This window comes from Balaenoptera borealis (genome assembly GCF_965194805.1).
Source record: "Balaenoptera borealis genome assembly, chromosome: X".
Taxonomy (NCBI): domain Eukaryota; kingdom Metazoa; phylum Chordata; class Mammalia; order Artiodactyla; family Balaenopteridae; genus Balaenoptera; species Balaenoptera borealis.
Genome location: NC_138881.1, coordinates 3259238 through 3280289, shown reverse-complemented (window position 1 = coordinate 3280289; position 21052 = coordinate 3259238). Strand labels below are relative to the sequence as shown.

At 39.9% G+C, this 21052-nt stretch overlaps 1 protein-coding gene and 1 long non-coding RNA gene across 3 annotated transcripts in view; one reads left to right on the top strand and one right to left on the bottom strand.

The window, feature by feature from the left end:
* LOC309619997 overlaps positions 1 to 21052 on the top strand; it is a 273721-nt gene that overhangs the window by 15754 nt on the left and 236915 nt on the right. The gene's annotated exons all lie outside the window — the stretch shown is intronic.
* Positions 18616 to 20454, bottom strand: LOC309620144 (cyclin-dependent kinase-like 2). Its single transcript, XM_082376207.1, is given in 4 exon segments — positions 18616 to 19255; positions 19258 to 19690; positions 19694 to 20050; positions 20054 to 20454. Coding segments are annotated over 4 exon segments (1437 nt in total). The 5' UTR covers positions 20186 to 20454; the 3' UTR covers positions 18616 to 18740.

Sequence of the window (21052 nt, the reverse complement as noted above, 5' to 3'; positions counted from 1 at the left end):
TATGTATTAGGAACTTTGTGTCCTACAGGAGAAAAAACTCATCTCTTGCATCACACTTGAGACAGACAACTCTACCCTCTCCAGCTATAGATATAGACGGTGATAATTTTACTCATTTTCACGTGGGCTGCACACATACTTGGGGGTCCAGGATATATTACAAATAATTCACGTCGTCTGTTGTCTTGGTAGCTCTTTGGTCTTCCTACGAAGTTGTTACAAAAGTTTCTAGCCTGCAGCCTCCTTAACTGAAGCCATGCAGAGCAGCTGGGTAAAACTGTATCCCATGAGGACAGATGTCATTATGTGCGGGAGCTTTCATCTAAATTTGGCTTCCATTCATTCTTTCACCAAATATTTATTGCGTTTCTACCGTATTCCAGTTGCTAAGTGCGTGGATAAGATTGTGGGGCTGAGGAGCAGTTAGAGCAAGGCCTTCCCTCCACCCCCCCAGTGGATGTGACATTCCCTTCTCCTATCCCCATAGGGAAGTGTGTATACATAAGCACTAAAAACGTAGTGGAAATCAAAGGGCGACAGTGCCTAGTTAATTGCAAGATGCAGCCTTGCAATGCACAGCTCTGGTGAAAAGCTGAAGCAAGTGGCTTCGATTGGAGATCTAAGGGAGATTTTCATTCTCTGTTTAACTGAAATACTGAGGGTGTTACTGTGAGATGAGGTGTTGGGACAAAGAGTAGAGACTTTTTTCAGAAAGCCAGCAGACCGAGAAGATGGTGGAGTAGTGTCCCAAAGAACCAGCTCATTCGAGTTAGAATTCAGGTTTCTTTTATACTAAAAGGGGAGGGGGTGTGGCTGCTTGTTACAAACTTTGGTCCCAGAATCCTTTGTTCTTGCAGCTGTGCACTTAGGTCTGGTCACAATGTTCCTGTAAACCTCCAATAAGACAAATGTTGAACCCGTGTTCAAAGTATTATTCATGACAGCTAAAACCTGGAAACAATCTACATGTCCATCACTGGGTGAATAGATATATACACTATGATATATCCATCTAATGGAATCCTGTTCCACAAAAAAAGGAGCAAACCATGGGTACATGTTACAGCTGAATGAACCTCAAAATCAATATGCTAAGAAGCCCACATATACCGTATGATTCCATGCATTTGAAATTTTAGCAAAGGCTTTTTTTATTCCCTAGAAATGAGATTAGTAGTTGCCTGAGTTGGAGGTGGCATCGACTGCAAATGGCCATGAGAAGACTTTTTGAAGGGATGTAAATGTTCTAAAATGGGTTTGTAGTGAAGATTGCACAGTTGTATAGATTTACTAAAAGTCATTGAACTGTACCTGACAACGGGTGAATTTTATGGTATGTAAGTTATACTTCAAAGTACTAAAAACTTTTTTAAACAGTATGTGTGGCAGAGACAGCCTTACCTGTAAAGCTTAAAAGATCTACTGTCTGACCCTTTATTGAAATGGTTTGCCAACCCCTGGTGTAGAGATTTATAGATGCTTAAGTGTGATTACAGGAGGGACAGGAGTTCTCTGTAAGGATGTGACTTCTCAGAGGCAGAGTTTGCAATTAAGTATCAGAGAAATTCATGGATATATTTAGGGGAAGAGGTTTTCGTGCCCAGAAAAGAACCAAGATGTGGTTTGCTTAGAGATAAAAGGGGGGGGGAGACAGGAGAGGGGAAGGAAGGAAGGAAAAGAAGGAAAGAATAAAGTCATAACTGACTACTGGATTTGGAAATATTTGAAAGAGAGTCTGGGGGGAGGTATTATAAATTTGATTTCTCGATTGTATAAACTTTAGAATCAGTTTATTGATATCCATAAAATAACTTGCTGGGATTTTTGACTGGGATTGCATTAGATCTGTAGATCACGTTGGAAAGAGCTGACATCTTGGCAATATCGAGACATCCTATCTATGAATGTGGTATACCTGTCCATTTATTTAGCTCTTTGGTTTCATTCGTCTCTAATTTTGTAGTTTTCCTCATGTACATCTTGTAGCACGTCTTTTGTTAGATTCACCCTTAAGCATTTCATAGTTTGGTGCTAATGTAAATGGCATTGCCTTTTTAATTCAATTCCACCTGTTCGTAGCTGGCATGTAGGAAAGTGACTGACTTTTGTAAAGGTGTCCTGCCTCCTTGCACTAATCACTTATTTCCAGGAAAGCTTAGACTTTCATGAATGCAGAAAAGGTGTAGGAAGTCTGGTGGCCGTGAGAGGGAACACCAAGGAGGTGGTGAGACTATAAAACCTGGAGGAAACCAATTTTAATGATCCTACATGTAGAGAACACATCTTGAAATATTGTTTAGAAATAACAAGTGAGCCTTCCAATGGAAGCAGATAAAGAACAAGCTGATTGAGACTCAGTGATGAACAGTTTGAACATATTTTTAAATGGTGTCCCAAGCACACCCAGTGATGCTGTATCTTGTACAGAATATCTCAAGCTTGGGTATTTTGTGAGCACACAGGATGTGGTAAACCTAGGGTCATCTGAATACTTTTGTTCATGCATCACCTTATTCTCACTGCAAGTATATTATTTACATAAGGTGCCTCTACTTTCCCCTTAAATAACACACACTCACTCACTCACTCACTCACTCTGTTCCTTAGTCCAGGAAGTTTAGGAAATCTCATTTTAGAGTGCAGAGGAGAGCAGTATGCAGACATGAGGGGGAAATAGTTGATCTTCTGTGTAGCGTATTTCCAAGGTACGGTGTATTCTTTTTGAATTAGAGTTTTCTCTGGATACATGCCCAGGAGTGGGATTGCTGGATCATATGGTAGTTGTATTTTCAATTTTTTAAGGAGCCTCCATACTGTTTTCCATAGTGGCTGCACCAATTTACACTCCCACCATCAGTGTGGGAGGTACATTTTCATGCTTATTTATTTTTCTTTTAATTGACTGAGTTTACATACCTTATCTTTAGTTGGCTAACTTTTCATTGCTTTTATTTACTACATATCATTTTCTTGTTTCTTGACCTATTTTTCATTTATGTGAAATTTTCAAATTATCCTTCCCACCATTTCAATCATCTTCTAAATATATATATTCCTTTCTTTAGAGTATTTTAGAAGGTTCTTTGGGGGCGGTGTTTTTCTTAACTCATCTTCATATGTCATGTTTTACCTTCATTTGAAAACTTATCAGTTTTACTCTATTGTATATTTTATGTTTCCCTGTATTAATTTCTGGAAGTATAATTATTGACCAATGAAAGTTAGGCAAAAAAAAAAAATTGTAGTGTGCTTTTTTCTTTTTGCCTAATGGGCAGAACCTTAAGGAACACACCACTGGTCTTTAAAGTTAATTTTTTTTTTAAATTTTATTTATTTATTTATCTTTGGCTGTGTTGGGTCTTCGTTTCTGTGCGAGGCCTTTCTCTAGTTGTGACAAGTGGGGGCCACTCTTCATCGCGGTGCGCGGGCCTCTCACCATCGCGGCCTCTCTTGTTGCAGAGCACAGGCTCCAGACGCGCAGGCTCAGTAGTTGTGGCTCACGGGCCCAGTTGCTCCGTGGCATGTGGGATCTTCCCAGACCAGGGCTCGAACCCGTGTCCCCTGCATTGGCAGGCAGACTCTCAACCACTGCGTCACCAGGGAAGCCCTAAAGTTAATTTTTTAATGTGAATGCCCATGGATGTCCAGAAGTCCTTTCCTCACGACAAAAGGTGTCTGTGTCTGGGAATAAAATTCTAACCTCTCCCTTCTCTCTGTTTCCAACTCGCACAGACATTCACACATACCTAAGGCAGAAAGGAAGCCCATGTGTCAAAGACCTTTGTTCCTGTAATAGTGAAATTCCAGGACAGCTAGTGGCTGTAGGACTATAGCAAGGTATCCTGCCGACGCCCGTGGGTCCATCGGCCCACGGAAGTGATTCTGCTCTGTCCTCTAACCTGGCATGCTCTTGGGACAGGTATATGTTTTCCATGATTGCAGTCTGCTCTGTCTTGCTTCCCACCTAAGTGAGACAGATACTCTTCCCAAGAGCAATTTATTCTTTAGAAAGAGGCAATTAAACTTCCCATGAGTTTCAGCTCCCTCCATATGGTGTTTTAAACTACACTTGAAGATTGGCTTAATGAGGACGGTTAGGCAAAATTTGAGCATTAATTCTCATAGATGACAAAAATGCAGATGACATTTGAGGCAATCTGACAATAAAACAGGATAGAATATTGCTGGGTTTTTTTTTTTTTTTTTTTTTCCAGTGTTAACCCGATGCTTGGCAGATACAATGTACATACTAAATATTTGGTAAACTACTTGGCATTTAGGTTAATGAACTGCTTAATAGGTTATGTTGTTTTTTCAATAACAGGAAAATCACATTTATATACAAATTACTGCCATTAAACTATTTCAAAAATGTCTAATTATTTTTCTTTAAAGCAGCATTTTATAGGATAAAGCAGATTCCTCATTTGTCGATTAGAAAAGCACTTTTCTTCTTCTGTATAGCAATGTTATTTATTCGATAAAAACTACGTACATTATGATTAGCCAAAAATAGGTGTAAGGTTGTCACACACTCTAGATTTACTGGTAGTAGGGTTCTCTGTGATTGTTGACGGATAACATTTCTGACTATAGATTAGACCCCCATTGTGTACAATTTCAAAGTTTTAATTTTTTTTTTTTTTTTTGCCGCACCATGCTGCATGCCGGATCTTAGTTCCCCGACCAGGGATCAAACCTGTGCCCCCTGCAGTGGAAGCACAGAGTCTTAACCACTGGACGGCCAGGGAAGTCCCGTTCATTGACTTATATTATGATTTTTTGGTGTGATCTGGTGATTCTAAACATGGTGCCCACAGAAAGCGATAGCGTCAGAAGGGTGGAAGGATAATTGCGACTTTGTGAAACAGTAGATAGCTTGGGACAGTGGTGGGGTGATCAGACTAATAACTCTGGATCCCAAGTGTACTTACTTATCACACCCCTCCCCCCAGTCTTGCATGGTTTCGGGATGTTCGGTGCCCTTGTAGCATCTTTTAGAATTCCTAGAGTGTATTGTGTGTTCCAAATCTGGTCATTCCTTGACTGGAGAGCTCTGCTTGAGCTAAGTACTCAATCACATTTGGTCTATTTACCAGTGCTTGGCTGTGGTCTAGTTCCCATGAGATTTTTTGGCTGCAGAAGTAGACACCAGAACTACCCTTAATTTACCAAAACATAAGCACAAAAGAGTATTCAGAGTTTAAGAACAAAAGCCTTAAGAATATAAATAGGGAAAACCCGACACAGAGCATGTCCTGTGAGACGTCATGGGTATTTATGCCCATCAAGATCCAAACAACAGATCTGAGTCTGGAAGGCCACCAGAGATGCATCTCCTCCAGGTGTTGTCCTGTTTCTGTGCCCTTTTCCTCCGTAACCTGTCTTTCTATACCTCTCTTCTGTGGCTACCAGGACCCTTAACCCTCCCGTCCATAGACGAAAGCCAAATATTACTTAAATATTACATGTAAACACCTCTCTCAAGAAGGTTACTTTTCCAGTGTCATCACTCTTCCCCTCTCTCAGACTCATCCTCATATCCCAGCCTTGGCCCTTGAGTCTTTCCTTCACATCACCCAAATTGTAATTTCTTTACACAAAAGAGCTGGCATTCTCAGAAAGTGTGCTTCCAGTATCAGAGAAGAGAAATAGGTGGCTTTCTCATAGATCTGTTTTGCATGTTCATTAGGAGGTGATCAGATATCTCTGGCGCTCTGTAGGTCCATCACTAGAATTCATCCAAGAGACTGTTGTGAGAAGTGTGGATTATCATAACTCTCTGTACATTGCATGTGTGTAAATCACGTATGTAATACTCTGAAAATATTAATGATGGCGTGTAGTGTGCTTGTGATGGATGATTTACATGGATATGTATAACTCCTCTGAATGCAAAAACAAGATGTAAATGATGCTAACAGAATTTTATATCCAAATATAATTATTGTTAAAATCAAGTAGATCAAGCCTAAAAGAGGAACCTAAAAAGTAATAGAAGAAGTATCACTAGTGTGTGTTATGGTAGACTCTGCAGACACAGTCTGGTGTGGAAATTCTCCTCTTATTTAAGTGTTGTACACCAAAGGAAAATGGACCATATGACTGAAATCGAGCAGGAGACACACATGTGTGGCGAATATCTCAGAGTTAAAGAACTGAAATCAGGACTCTGGTTTTAACTGTCTTATCTGTTCCACAGAGATCAGACAATGTGAATGGAATAAGCAATGCAGGCACCTACTAAATATTTTTTTCTGAATAACATTTGGAAGTAGGTGTTATCCAAGTTGAGGACAGGTAAATATATGCTTACTGAAGCTTAAACACAGAAGGGAACAGTGCAGAAGAATTCTATACAGTTTGTGTAAGGACTCCACTCTCGAGGATGTGGTACATAATTCCTCACTCTTTATGGACAGGCTGTGGGGAGTGACTTCCTTCCAAAGAGCACAATATGAAAAGTGAGGGGGAAAGTAACTTACTTGTCGGGAAACCTGACAAACACCACCTCAGCCAGGTGGTCTGGGTCAACAACATCAGCAGGGATAACACATGTTGATGAGTGTGTGCCCTTGATGTGGTGTGATGCCTTTGAGGTCTTCCTTCCCAAAAAACTATAACCCCAGTCTAGGCATGAGGAAAACAAACACATCCCAGTAGAGACAGACATTCTACAAAATTTCAGGTCCTCCTGAAATCTCAAGGTTCTCAAACAAAAGGAAGGTCTGAGAACCTGTTACAGCTAAGAGGAACCTCAGGAGAGAAGACAACTAAATGTGTTGTGGTATCAGTGGAGGGGATCCCAAGGGGACATGAGGTAAACATGAAGGACGTATGAAGAGTGTGTGGGCTTAGGTTCATCAAATAAAAAGGGAAAGGGAACAGATCTGCATTTTAAAGGAACTTGCGCGTTGGTCCCGTAGAAGCCCAATACACGGGAGAGTCTAAATCGTGAAGTAGTGTTTATGGCGTCGCTAGTCGGTTACGAAGAACACCCCAAAGCTGCTGCTGCGTTTCAGGATGAAGGAGGGCAATGTTCGCGTTGTCTCGGGGAGGATTGTGTTGGTCCCATGCCTTGTGGAACGTGAGTGCTCTGGGTTTTGTCCATGGAGGAAAGAACTTGATTGCCCAGCACCCCGTTTTGTGATTGATGGGTAGATATGCTGAGCGGACTCTGTAAGGAACGAGGACGAGAATCGCAGAGAATGTAGCCGATTGCTCTGTTTAGGAAAGAACCCGGGAGACAGAGTATGCAAGAGGCGAGAGGAACCAGTCAGAGAAAGAAAGTGAAAGAGAAGAAAAACACAGCCATCAAAAGCAATGTGATCTGGAAGTATGACTCAGGTGATGTTTTTTGGAAGCCTCACCTTGCCGTTTGAAGTATGATTTCCCTTTTGCATCCTTCGGTACGACACCTTCCTTAAAACCTGCATTGCCTTTCGCAGCGTTTGGGTTTAGATCTTAGGTACTAGTGCAGATCATGACCATGTGATATTCCAATCTGCTGAATTTGCTTTTCCAAGTGGTTCATTTTAAGCTCTTTGAAAAGAAGGGTTGTATTGCCCACCTACTGTCTGTCAGAGTGCGTCATAGGTAGTAGAGTGCCAGTGAAAATAAAGTGAATACAAAGGGGAGAATGGCTGTTTGTTTCTGAACTTCTTTGGAAAATTGGACTTGGAGAGGTTGGCCAGTAATGGTTTTGGGGCTGAAAAGGGCTCAGCTGCAAAAGCTCAGCCTTTCCCTCTGCTCATGTACAGCTGTGTCGACGGGAATGCAAATAGGCATGGACTTGATTCAAGTCTTTCTTCTGCTACTGAAAGTTTTTAGGTGGTATTTGCATACCAATGCGTGAAGGCAGTGGCATTCCTTTCCATATACAGTAGAAAGAGGATTGCATCTTTCTTATTGTTGCAATAGATTGGATTAGCTTGTGAAATCACGTTGTCTAAAAGTACAGATTTATTTGGAGTCAAGTTCCAATGGCTGTCACTTCAGTAGCAAGATCCATTCTTGGCATTCAGTAGCACATGCATATTTGTTAAAGGTGAAGAGTTTCAGGTACTAAACTTAGAACTTGTTATCCTATCCTAAGGGACATAATCCATTTTCCTCCTCAAACTGTGGTATCAACAATGCATAATAACTTTTTGTTCTTATCCCTATTATTTAATTAAATGAGTGACAACTGTCTTGAACCAGGGACGGGGAATTTATCACTGCCATTAATCCAGTTCTAGTGATTATACGTGTGTTTAATAAATCTCAGAAGCCTGTACTACTTCAACTAATTTAAAGCAGCTCTGGGGTTTATAACACAAAGTTTGAGGAACATGACACACACACACACACACACACACACACACACACACACACACAGAACTACAACAAGAAGAGTCCCCACATTTGTTCCAGGTATTACAGAGCCAAAATGCAGAGAGAGTCCATCAGATTTGCACTTTCAAGACTACAATTGCTTTCCCGTAGAGATTTGTTCCAGTTCAGACTGTGATGGATTCTGGCACTAAATGTCATTGCTAGTGGTTGTTCAAGTGTTTAACGGCCCAGGGTGAAGCATCATCTATTTGGGGGAATTGTTTCCAACCCCAAAATATACATAGCTGGTTTACTGTTGATTTCAAAATTTCAATTTAGTCTTACTCCTCTGAAGGAAAGATGCATTTAGATTTCATTTGTAAAAGCTGTTGCAGGATACACAATGTCTTCCTTGAAATGGATTGGAAGTTTCATTTTCTCTAAAGAATATGTTAGATTTCTGTCAAGTAGAATCAATACATTACATCCATTGGCCATGTGTGTGCGCTCACAGAGAAAGGTATGTGGAGAATCACTAAATATTTCACTAAAGATCTGGTGGACTTCACAGTAATGTCAGTGAAAAGTGACATGTTTCATCAACTCCATGGCTCTGTCTTGTAGAAGTTACTTATTTCTAGAATGTTCCTCACAAGGAAGTGATAATCCACAATGAAGATTCTTGTAAATCTTCAAATAGTCTGCAGTTACCATTAGCATAATTTACTTTATTCATTAAAATTTTTATTTTATTCATTTTCATTTTTTGTCTACAAACTCAGTGTCCCTGTGCTTTTTAATTTTATTTTTATTTTATATTGGAGTATAGTTGATTTACAATGTGTTCGTTTCAGGGGTACAGCAAAGTGATTCAGTTATACAGATAATTGTATCTACTTTTCATATTATTTTCCCATTTTGGTTATTACAGAAATATTGAGTATAATCCCCTGTGCTATACAGTAGGTTCTTGTTGGTTATCTGTTTTATATATAGTAGTGTGTATATGTCAATCCCAAACTCCCAGTCTATCCCTGCACTTTTTTATAAGGAATTCTTTTAAAGGAACACTATTGTTGAACATACATTTCAAAAGATTAGAACAGTTTGAAGTTGATCAGAGCAGAGAAAATAATGTTAAAAATTGGTTAAAAAAAATAGTACAGATATAAACCTTATTTTAGCACTTTATGAAGTGGACAGTCTCCATTCCCAGAACTGCAAAACTGGACAGAAGGCAAGAAGCTCTTACAGGATAAAGAACGCGGAAGAGACAAATAGAAAATAGCTGATTGGCTGGTGCCACGTAGCCAACCTCGTGTGGGTTGAGAAGACCCAGCAAATATTCCTGGCGGTATCGAATGACCCCCATGGATGCAAGAGGCATTGCCCAAAGAGGGTGCAGGTATACTATGTCCAAAGATCCAGAGCCACTTCCAAAGGTAATCAGAAGAAAGGAAGACTTGGACAGTCCCCCTGAGAGCTGGCCACTGTCTGTAGGACACTGGTCACAAATGGGGTGCAACGTACATTTCTGGCCATATCTGGGCGCCCCCATATGCAAGAACGAATAACCTGTGTGACCCTGGGCAGGCAGAAAGCCCAGCCACATTCTCAGGATGCAAAACGACACAAACAAGAAGGCAGTAGTTATCCCTGGGAAAGGAAGGATGGACATCCCAGGGGGTCCCCCAAAAGCGTATTCACAAGAGTGTGCATTTGGAGAGGAAGGGACAACATGAGATTTTATCTCCCTTTCCCCACCAGCCCCTGAGATCCCGGAAGAGCTGACTCTGGTGGTAATTCTCTCCTTCCCTGGCTTCTGCCAGTTCCCCCTGGATCCCATCTGCAGGCTCCCCAGAATGTGGGTTTTAGAGAGCAGAGCCCTGGTACCTACCAGGATTTGGCCACATTTTCCATTAATGTTAATTTGAGTTTTCCCCTTGCCTGTTTAAGGGAATACCTGGTAGCAGTCACAGGAGAATCCCTTAAAGAGTCCCATCAACTCTGCGAGGGGCTGACAGGGGGACCCTCTTTTGAGGGTAGATATGCCGCCATTTGGTTTGGTGTGGAAGGATTTGAGCAAACCTTCGAGGACAATCTTTTTTCTGGTGTCCTGGTTGACTACAAATGAGACCCTGAATTCTGGGCCTGTGTTTTGAGGATGGACACTATGAGAGTGCAAAGGGGGAGGCCCACGTGTGTTAGGTTTTCTGGCCTTGTAACTGTTGCACTTACAAGAACGCCAACTTGGCAGACTTTTGTTTACGGTCCTGTGGCCTCTTCAGAGTAGAAAGGCAATTCACATAGAGGATTGGTAGACTGATTCTGAAGGTCAAGGAAGAGAGAGTAGTAGGAATCGCTTGTACAGTCTTTTGTCTTAGGTCCCACTTGTGTCTTTAATTTGTCATAAACCTCTTGCAATCAGTCTTTCAAGGAAGCTATTTTGGAATCTTGAAGATTTGGGGCAGCTTCTACATGCCAATCAAAAGAGGTATCCCATTCTGTTTATCTGGGATTCCTTATTGTCAAGTGCATCTTCTAAATGAATGACCCTAAATGTTCCCCATAATGACCGTCATAATTGTCTGAGTGAAAGTGTTCCCATTTTTGTAGATATCTACAGCTTTGGCTTTGTGTTCTTAACCATAAAATAAGCAGATGTGCCAGAAGGTGGCTGTTCAATTCTTTGAAACTTGAGGATCCCGTTTCTTTTGCTAAACTATAGGTCTCAGAGACAAGTTAATATTTAAGAAGGACATGCCACTGGGTGGCGGATTGCGTGGTATTTTTCAGTGCACCTCACCGCATGGACATTCTCGTGAGGTTGGCGGGTGACCCAGTGTCAGTCTAACCCGTTTCATGATCACCTTATCCTAACACCAGAGTCTTAGATTTAGGTGGTGAGCACTCCAGCAGCCTTCAAGTGCTTGACCCATGCCCACGAGGCACTTCTGCAGTGTTGACTTTGAAGATTCCCGTTAACAATAGATCTGTTATTGCTTTCACTGGAAGACTTCTTTATCTTTGATAGCTTTTAATAGTCTCACTTGTGCCTGATTAGACTTTGGTTCTGATGACAAAAGAGTCTGGACTTCTCCGTGAATTTCTCCAGTCCCCCAGTGGTTTGTGCTGTGGCCTTATCCCGAGACTTTGGGAATCTCCTAAGGGCTGCCATTCATATTGAACACCCAATATAACGACCCAGGAACCTTTGTGGGAATTTTAATAAACCTCGGAACATTTTTGGGACCTCAGAACCTTTATGAAAACTTAAACCTCTTTCTAGAGGTAATGTATATATACATATATATATGTATGTGTATATATATATATACAAAAAATATACGGGGGCTTCCCTGGTGGTGCAGCGGTTGAGAATCCGCCTGCCAATGCAGGAGACACGGGTTCGAGCCCTGGTCTGGGAAGATCCCACATGCCGCAGAGCAACTGGGCCCATGAGCCACAACTACTGAGCCTGCGCGTCTGGAGCCTGTGCTCTGCAGCAAGAGAGGCCGCGATAATGAGAGGCCTGCGCACCGTTATGAAGAATGGCCCCCACTCGCCGCAACTAGAGAAAGCCCTCGCACAGAAACAAAGACCCAACACAGCAAAAAATAATTTATAAAAAATATATATATATATGTATATACGTGTATATATAAAGTATATATATGTGTGTACATATAGATGCATATACATATATAACATACTTAAATAAAATTTGTTTGGCTTGGGGAGATGCATGCAGGCAGTAGGTCTCCAGTCCAAGAGGGACTTGCCCACGGCTTTAGGAAGGACAGAGGCGCAGAGGACCCCGAGGTCTCAGTGGACCCCTGTCCTGTGCGGCTGCCCAAGCCAAACGTCCTAGGAAGTTTAACCATCACATACGGATCCCATTCCTCATCCCCCAAAACTGTTAAGAAAATGGTTAAAGAAGAGTTTAGGAGATGAAAACAAACTTTATCTAATACTTTGTAAAGCGGACAGACTCCTCTGATAGACTGGCAGGCAGGAAGCTTTGATTAAAAGAAAAGAATAAAGAACCAGAGAGAGACACATGGAAGGTCTTGGATTGGCTGGGGCCGTAGAGTCACCCATGGTGGGTGGGGCCTGGCCGGCCCCATATCCTGCGTGTCTGGTCAAGGGACATGTTTACAGAGACGCGAAAGTGATCCAAGTTCGCTGCCCTGGCACCGTGTACAGGAGCTGCTCCCTCTTGGGCCTAGAAAATCATTTCAGCGATAAGGGAATGATGTTTTTGCTTTAACTTTATTTTCAGTGTACACCATCAACGTTGTAAAAAATTATTTATCCCCGATGATAACTGTGGGAAGAAAATTTTATTAGATAAAGTTGAAAGTTTTTTTTTTTTTTTAAGGCACGGTATTTTTGCTATGATTTGGGAAAGAATGGTTGGTTTTTAATCTCAGAAGCGTGTGGACTTAAAAAACTCAAGGGTCCTTTGGAAGGAGAAGGGTAGGACAAAGGCCTGGGCCTTCCAGCTCCAGAGATGACAGGTTACGAAAGAGGGAAAATGATGTGGGAAAGAAAGTGGGTGGATTCAGCTGGCTCTGGATTGGCACACAAGTTGGATCCCTTTAAAATATTTAGAGGGGAAACGCCTCAACTAGGAACCACTAATTCAAAATTTAATGCCATTTAATCTGTTTTTGCAAAGCATTTTTCCTATTCTAAATTAATATCCTTGAATAATTTAGAAATATTTGATATCTGAATAAAGAAGTGTGTTCCTCAATTTGACATAATTTAAAATTTGTTTCCTTGTCGTTATTGCAGTATAGTGGACTTACAATGTTGTATTAGTTTCAGGTACACAGGGTGATTTAGTTAAGTATATATACTTTTTCAGATTCTTTTACATTTTAGGTAGTACAAGATTATGAATATAGTTCCCTGTACTATACAGTAGGACCTTGTTTATTTTATACATAGTAGTGTGTACCTGTTAATCCCAAACTCCTAATTTATCCCTCCCCCTTTCCCCTTTGGTAACCATAAGTTTGTTTTCTATGTCTGTGAGTCTGTTTCTGTTTCGTAAGTTCATTTGTGTCATTTTAGATTACACATATAAGTGATATCATGGTATTTGTCTTTCTCTGTCTGACTGACTTAGTATGATAATTTCTAGGTCCACCCGTGTTGCTGCAAATGGCATTGTATCATTCTTCTTTTATGGTTGAGTAGTATTCCATTGTATATATGTACCACATCTTCTTTATCCATTCATCTGTCGATGGACACCTAGGTTGTTTCCATGTCCTGGCTATTGTGAATAGTGCCGCTATGAACACGGGAGTGCATGTATCTTTTTGAATTAGGGTTTTCTCTGGACATATGTCCAGGATTGGGATTGCTGGGTCATATGGTAACTATTTTTAGTTTAAGAAACCTCCGTACTGTTCTCCATAGTGGCTGCACCAATTTACATTCCCACCAACAGTGTAGGAGGGTTCCCTTTTCTCCACAACCTCTCCAGCATTTATTGTTTGTAGACTTTTTGATGATGGCCATTCTGAACGGTGTGAGGTGATACCTCATTGTAGTTTTGAGTTGCATTTCTCTGATAATTAGTGATGTTGAGCATCTTTTCTGCTAGCCATCTGTATGTTTTAAGATGTAATTTTAAAGCACTTCATTCACATTAAAGTCAATTTTTGCATTTGATGAGTTTTAACTTTAAGATGATCAGTTCACACCTTTTTTGGTCTTTGTGTTAAGCCGTTAATCTAAAAGGTGAGTGCTGATAGAAACTTTTTTATCCTACTCAGCTCTCAATTTTTTTCTGAGACCACTGGCACTGTCCAGTAGAACTTTTTGCTGTGATGGAAATGTTCTATACTTGTCCTGTTCAATGTAGTAGCCACTAGCCAAGTGTGGGTACAGAGCAGTTGAAATGTGGCAACTTTAACTCAGGTACTGGACGGTGAACTGTTATTCATTTTAATTAACCTAAGTTTATCCATATATTGCTAATTGCTACCATATTGGACAGCCCAAGTCTCATCAAACTCTTACTTCCTTACTCATTTTTTTGTCTTATCAACAATGGATTTCACTGCTTACATCCCTATAGGTAGACCTTATCCTTGAAGATTGACTAAGAACTGTCACCTGCCCCTTGTTTATATTTGTCACTTTTATCACCCCAAACATTGCTTCCCTTTGCCATTTGACCTCTCTGGATACTCTGTTTATAATTACATTTCCATTCTGTCTTATATGTGTTACGTCTTTGCCTCCCTTATGTAAATTGGTATGGGTCCAAATGATAATATTTGTGCAATGAATTTGAAAAATGCATCCATTAAATATGTAATTAAATATGCACTATATAATTCGGTGTTACTGATCAAAACACAGAATTCTTGGTGACACTCCTTGGGTCGAGATATCATTTAGTAGCTAGATGAAGATTTAAAGTTGTGAGATTCAGTTTCTTCATCTACAAATTGGAATACGATTAGTAGCGTGATGACAGGTGGGTACTTGTAAGAAAAGTGGGATGAGTACTTTTAAGTGTTAGATTTATTTATTTATCAGTATAGGGAAGAAAATGAAACAATTTTTGCCATTGATTACACTAGTATTCCCGATAGATGAAAATATAGATAAGGAAGATGACTTGAATCTGTTTAGCTGTGCATTGTATGGTAGTAATACACGTCTTTATGATACATTGTATCATAGTAGTTCATGCCGTAATATTATGTATGTCACGACTCCCAACACGGATTTCATGTTGTTTTAACATCTTACGAACAACATCTTTGCAGTTGATTATAAGTAATAAGCCCCCAGTTTTTGCATCACTGGCAAAACGTCCTAATGTTTTGAATATCCGTATAGTAAAGCAGTGTGTCCACAGTCAAAGTGAATGACGTATTCGGCTGTCCAATTTCACCTTGAATGTCAGATTTAGTAATAAACACAGTATTAAGTACAGGAAGAAATCAAATGGTTCACTTAAGGTGACATCACCCTTGACTCCTCAGCACATCTTCATTTACTTGAGTGTCTGAAGCACTCTTAAGATGTTCCTATCATTGAACGTTTTGGACCCAGAATGGATAATATTGCTGCCTTTCAGAGAGAGTTGTAGAACACACAATGTCTTTAGGCCCTTATTACCTACAACCGTGGGTTTAATTTTAACTGCCTTCAGAACGGAGCAGGCATGGTGCAAGGATGCAAAAAGCATTCCCCAAACTCAAAGCATGTAGCACGGTCATTGGGTTATATTCTGCTGGCCAAATAGCTTTTGGGAATCCCATTTGTTGGTTATGATGTAGAGGTACTATTTCATTATGCAGCTGGATAGCTTTCCCATGGCCATCATAGTTGAGGTCTCTTTTGCCTTTGGTGTGAAAACATTAAGGTACAGTAAAGTGGCAACCATACTATGAGAACTTCAGTATTACAGGAAAGGATGAACAATGAACACACAGAAATATTGTCATTCTTTTTAGGTTGTTGAAAGCCAAGGTCTAGGTTTATCAGGGAGTGGAATGTGTAAGCTTAAGACCAGCACATGCCATTTTGATCAGGAATAAAGACATAAGAGCAAATCACGGAGGAACCAGAGAAGAGAATTTATCTCAGCTGAAGGCAATAATCCGAAGGCAGGCTTCCCTTTTTATAGAGTGATGTAATGTCTTTCCAGTATAAGACTAAGAAAGAAAAAGAGTTAAGCTAGAAAACTTCAGGAATGAAAATAATTTAATGCATTGAATTAGCTATGTCCAAACTCAAATACTGTACATAGAGACCAACCCCAATCTCAGTGTCTTTGATTCTAGAAGATTTTCATATTCTACAAGAACCCCATATTTTCTGCTGAAGTCAGATAATGTTAGCACTGAGAAGTGCTAAGTGGGTCAACATTCCAGCACTTCTGCCTTTTTTGAGCCTCATATGACATTGACATGCTAAAGAAAGCTGTGATCCTCTCGCCAGAAAAATTCAGGCAGTCACGTTTATATTGAATGATCCCCTTGAAGTCCCCATGGAACTACATCCAAACAACTAAGCTCAGCTACTAATTTAAGAAGTTAGAAATCTGAGTGCCAGAAAGATAAGCTGTGTGCCCAATACACAGTGAAAGAGCTTGAGTTCCATTTTTTTTTATACTAATGCAGTCTTTTGACTCTACTATATACTACCTCTATTTTAATTATAGTGTTTTAAATACTAAGTTAAAAAGTATTCTCAGAAAGACAAATATCATAGGCTATCACTTATATGTGGAATCTAAAATATGACACAAATGAAAGAAACAGACTTAAAGACATAGAAAACAGACTTGTGGTTGCCAAGGGGGAGGGGGGTGTGGGAGGGATGGAGTGGGAGTTTGGGGTTAGCTATTATATACAGGATGGAAAACAACAAGGTCCAGCAGGAGAGCCCAGGGAACTCTATTCAATACCCTGTGATAAACCATAATAGAAAAGAATACAAAAAGAAAAAGAATATATATACGTATAACTGAAGCACTTTGTACAGCAGAAATTAACACATTACAAATCAACTATAATAAAATAAAAACAAGTATTCTCCATGTTGACCATGCAACATGACAGGTCCCCCCCCCCCCCCGCCCCAGTCCCATCCTCCTGGGCTGCACATCTTGCCATACAGCAGTGCGGGCCCTGAGACATGAATCTTTGCAACTTGGACGATTCCCGCCCCCCCCCCATTTAATACTTAGTTGTTTTGAACACTAGGCATGCTCAGTCATAGGGTTTTGTCAAGGCTGGTGTTGTCGTGTTGTTAAATCTGTCCTTGTTCTGTATTTTTGCAAGAAATACCAGAAACTGTACTGACAGCCACTGTTACTTCAAACCATCTCTTTGGTAGATACTGAGCTTTTAGTTTTGGTTGCTTCTTTGACAGCTGTATTTGGAAGTATGTTTCTTAATGACTAATCTTTCTAATTTAATTTTTCTTTGTATGCTATTTAATTTTTGTTGGCTTATGGAGGTCGACTTTGCCCTGGGAAAGATCGAAGTACTGATTTTTATGGAAATTCCACTGATATATTAAAGAGCAGCTCTCTTATTGAGGGCTGAAAGACCCCTCCCCATAGATAGGAATGTGGACCCGAAAGCAAGCTGGTGATTGTTACTCACTTTCTCTTTATTCCTAATTTTGTAGTAAATCTGCCCAACCTGAATGAGGTTCATTGTAATGTTTAAAATTTTATTTTTATCATTTTCAGATTATTTCTCATTTGTATCTTCAACTGTCATGTTGATAAGTCTACAAATTTATCACATAGCATCAGAAATTCCATCTTCAATCATTAAACGTTCTCTTGATTCTGATTACTATGCTTAACCTAAAATTCCACATATGATATTAAAATTACTTTTATTATGTTCTTTTTTTGTATTCAACATTTGTTCATCACTCAGTATTCAATCTCACTTTATATCTGTTGTATGTTTCTGCTGAATAATAATCTAAATAATTTGAATAATTTAAAATTTTAAGTCACAATTTTCACTTTAACAGAAAATATGTGACAGCCAATTTGTTTTTTCCTTTCAACTTTGTAGTTATCATGTTTTTAATATTTATTTTATTGTGGTAAGAATACTTAACATGAAATCTACCCTCTTAAAATTTTAAGTGCACTACAGTGTTCTTTTTTTCTTTCTATATCTCTGATTGCTTAGATGATACAATTTTCTTTATTCATGATATTGGAAGTTAAAACGGGATTCTGTTTCCTTTAATTCTTCTTAAATGTAATGTTTGATTTATTCAAGCATATCTAATGTTTGCTTTTTTGACTTATTACATAAACTAACTCCTGTGGTGTCTGTTTATCCATCTACCATCTGGCATCTATTTACCTATCTATAGTCTATTATCTGTCTACCTACCTACCTATCCTCTATCTGAGTTTGAACATTGAGTCAGTTTCAAAGCATTGCTATATATCTAGGTTTTAGACAAATCACTCATCTTTATGTGTAAAATTTTGTTTTCCTTTTTTTCCATGTAGATTGCTAATCCATTTGGAGTCTATTTTTTTTTTAAATAATAACATCTTTTTTTTATTGAAGTATAGTTGATTTACAATGTTGGGTTCATTTCTGCTGTACAGCAAAGTGATTCAGTTATACATATATATGTATCTTTTTTATATTCTTTTCCATTATCTCAGGATATTGAATATAATTCCCTGTGCTACACAGTAGGATCTTGTTGTTTATCCATTCTATATAATAATAACATATTTAAATTTCCAGACTTATGAAACTTAAACTTTCACATTTATGATTTTGACACGCTGGGATGATATATCCATAATTAAGTTTCCACTTTATGATACGTCTCCCAATAAAACTCTCAGTTCTTCACTATTATATTTACTATTAATGAAAGTCTAGAAATGACTAATGTTTGCTCTTCTGCCTCTGAAATAGTTCACTTACCGATGTGGTCACATTAATATTATAAACTCCTGCTGGAGAATGTTTATTTGGTTTAACAAATGGAATACAATACTTCCTGGTTTTCTCATCCACTTTGTAACTCTGAACTCTGGAGATAGTTCCCATTCCAGAATTAATAGTGGGAGCCACTGCAGAAAGGTTGTACGTAAGTGGAGGAATTGCCATGCCTGGATTTCTTGTGTGGTCCATGCTGCCATTGCTGCAATGTCGGAGGCTTGTTGAAGGCACTGTTTTGATGTGGCTCATCCCATTGTCATTGAGACAGCTGGCATTTGAAGCTCGACTGACTTTTTCAACTTTTTCTCCATCCATTTTTGATCCTTTTATTTTAAATGCTTTAGAATCCTTAATTTTGGGATCAGCATTTGTATCCTGTACCACAAGTGTTTTTCTCTCTTCACCCAAGGAATCATCTTTTTCCTTTTCCTTCTTTCTGTTTTGGGGTTTAGATAAATGTTTCTGGCATCTTTCTGTACTTTTAACTGCAGTTCCTGAGAAAACCTCTCAGCAAATCCATCCATATGAAGGAAATCATGGTGCAGGACCTCAGCACAGAAGGGCCTTTTGTCTGGGTCAGTATGTAAGCATTTCTTTGCTAAATCTATCACAACTTCAGGGAGCCTGGGATAGCGTCTTTCAAGAGGAACCGTTTCTTTGATTTCGGGCAACCTTACTCCAGCAAACACAGGATTTTTATAAAACAGCTCCTGATGTCTTGGAATGAGATTACCCAAACACACCATAATATGATACAGCTGATCGATATCAGAATCTACAGGAAAAAGGGGTTCCCCCATGAGCATTTCAGTTACCAGACAGCCAATGGCCCACACATCAACAGCCTTGCCATACTTGACATCACCAACCAATAGTTCTGGAGTTCTGTACCATCAGGTTGCCACATAATCAGTATAAACCTCCCCAGGAGCTGCCAGTGTCCGCGCAAATCCAAAATCACATAACTTGACAACACCAGACTGGGAGACTAATATATTCTCTGGCTTTATATCTCTGTGTATGATATTGTGACTGTGACAAAATCCAATGCCATTGATAATCTGAAACAAATACTTCTGAGCTAGCTGGTAGTCTAGTCCATTTGGAAAGAGCTCCAAGTCATCAAGAACTGTATGGTCAACAAATTCAAAGACTAGGTACCATCGCTTTTTTTTCGTACACACTTCCAACAGATTCACGAGATTTTCATGCCTCAGTTGCTTTAGTAACTTGATTTCTCGCATAGCAATTTTTTAAACCATTTTGTCATCATCACTTTCTAAGAACTTCTTAATGGCCACAATTCTTCCACTATCTTTATTCCTACATTTCATCACCATTCCATAGCTCCCTTCTCCAACCAATCCTAGGTTCTCATATTTTTCCATTTTAATTAAAAACCAGTAGGAATTTTTCTTGTGTTTCTTTTAAATCCTTTGGCGTGGAAATACCCAAAGGTTTTCAACTTGGAAACAAAATTGAGGTGAAATGCATCTCGTTCGCAGGTCTAAAAGACGCTGACTAGCAAACTAGCAATTCTACTGCTGTCGCGATTTCTTCCGCAGACACAGTCAGGGGTCCCAGGTGAAGCAGACAAGGAGGCCGACTGGCCTCAACCCACCGCAAGTTCACACTCGGGAGGACCGCGGGCCGCATGCTGTCGTCGTCAAGGCAACGACCTCACTCTGTCCCCAGCCATAGGCAGAAAGTCTCCAGAGAGAAAAGGCCGGGGTCTAAATGCGTCCACGGCAGGCACCAATACCTGTTAAGGCCAAGGCCTGTAGGGAAGTTAGCTGGGGTGCTAGGGCAACGCCTCCCAGCTCCTAAGGTGTCCGGTCCCTGGAGTCTGTGAACCTGCTCGGCTCTAGCTAGCCCTGGGCCAAGGCTTGGCCACCAAGCTGCAAGGGGCGGATCCCATTTGGAGTCTATTTTTATTCATGGTGTGAGGTAGGGAATCTCTTCTAGTTTTCCAAATATACATGTATATAAAGCAGTCCCTGTTGATTGATCTCTTCATTTTATGGACTAAATTTTCATATGTGGTTGGGTGTATTTCTAGAGTTTCTCTTCTGTTGACCTTGTCTGTGTACACGTGTAATAGAACGGTACTAATTTACTTAGCGAAGATCGTTGTTCTGCTTTAATGTGGTGGACGGCTTGTGCCCTCCGGTGTGACCACTTGTGGGCTTTTCCATGGTTCTGCATACCTGCAGCCTCCCAAGGTCTACAGGTTCTGATGAGCATCTTCTTCCTCT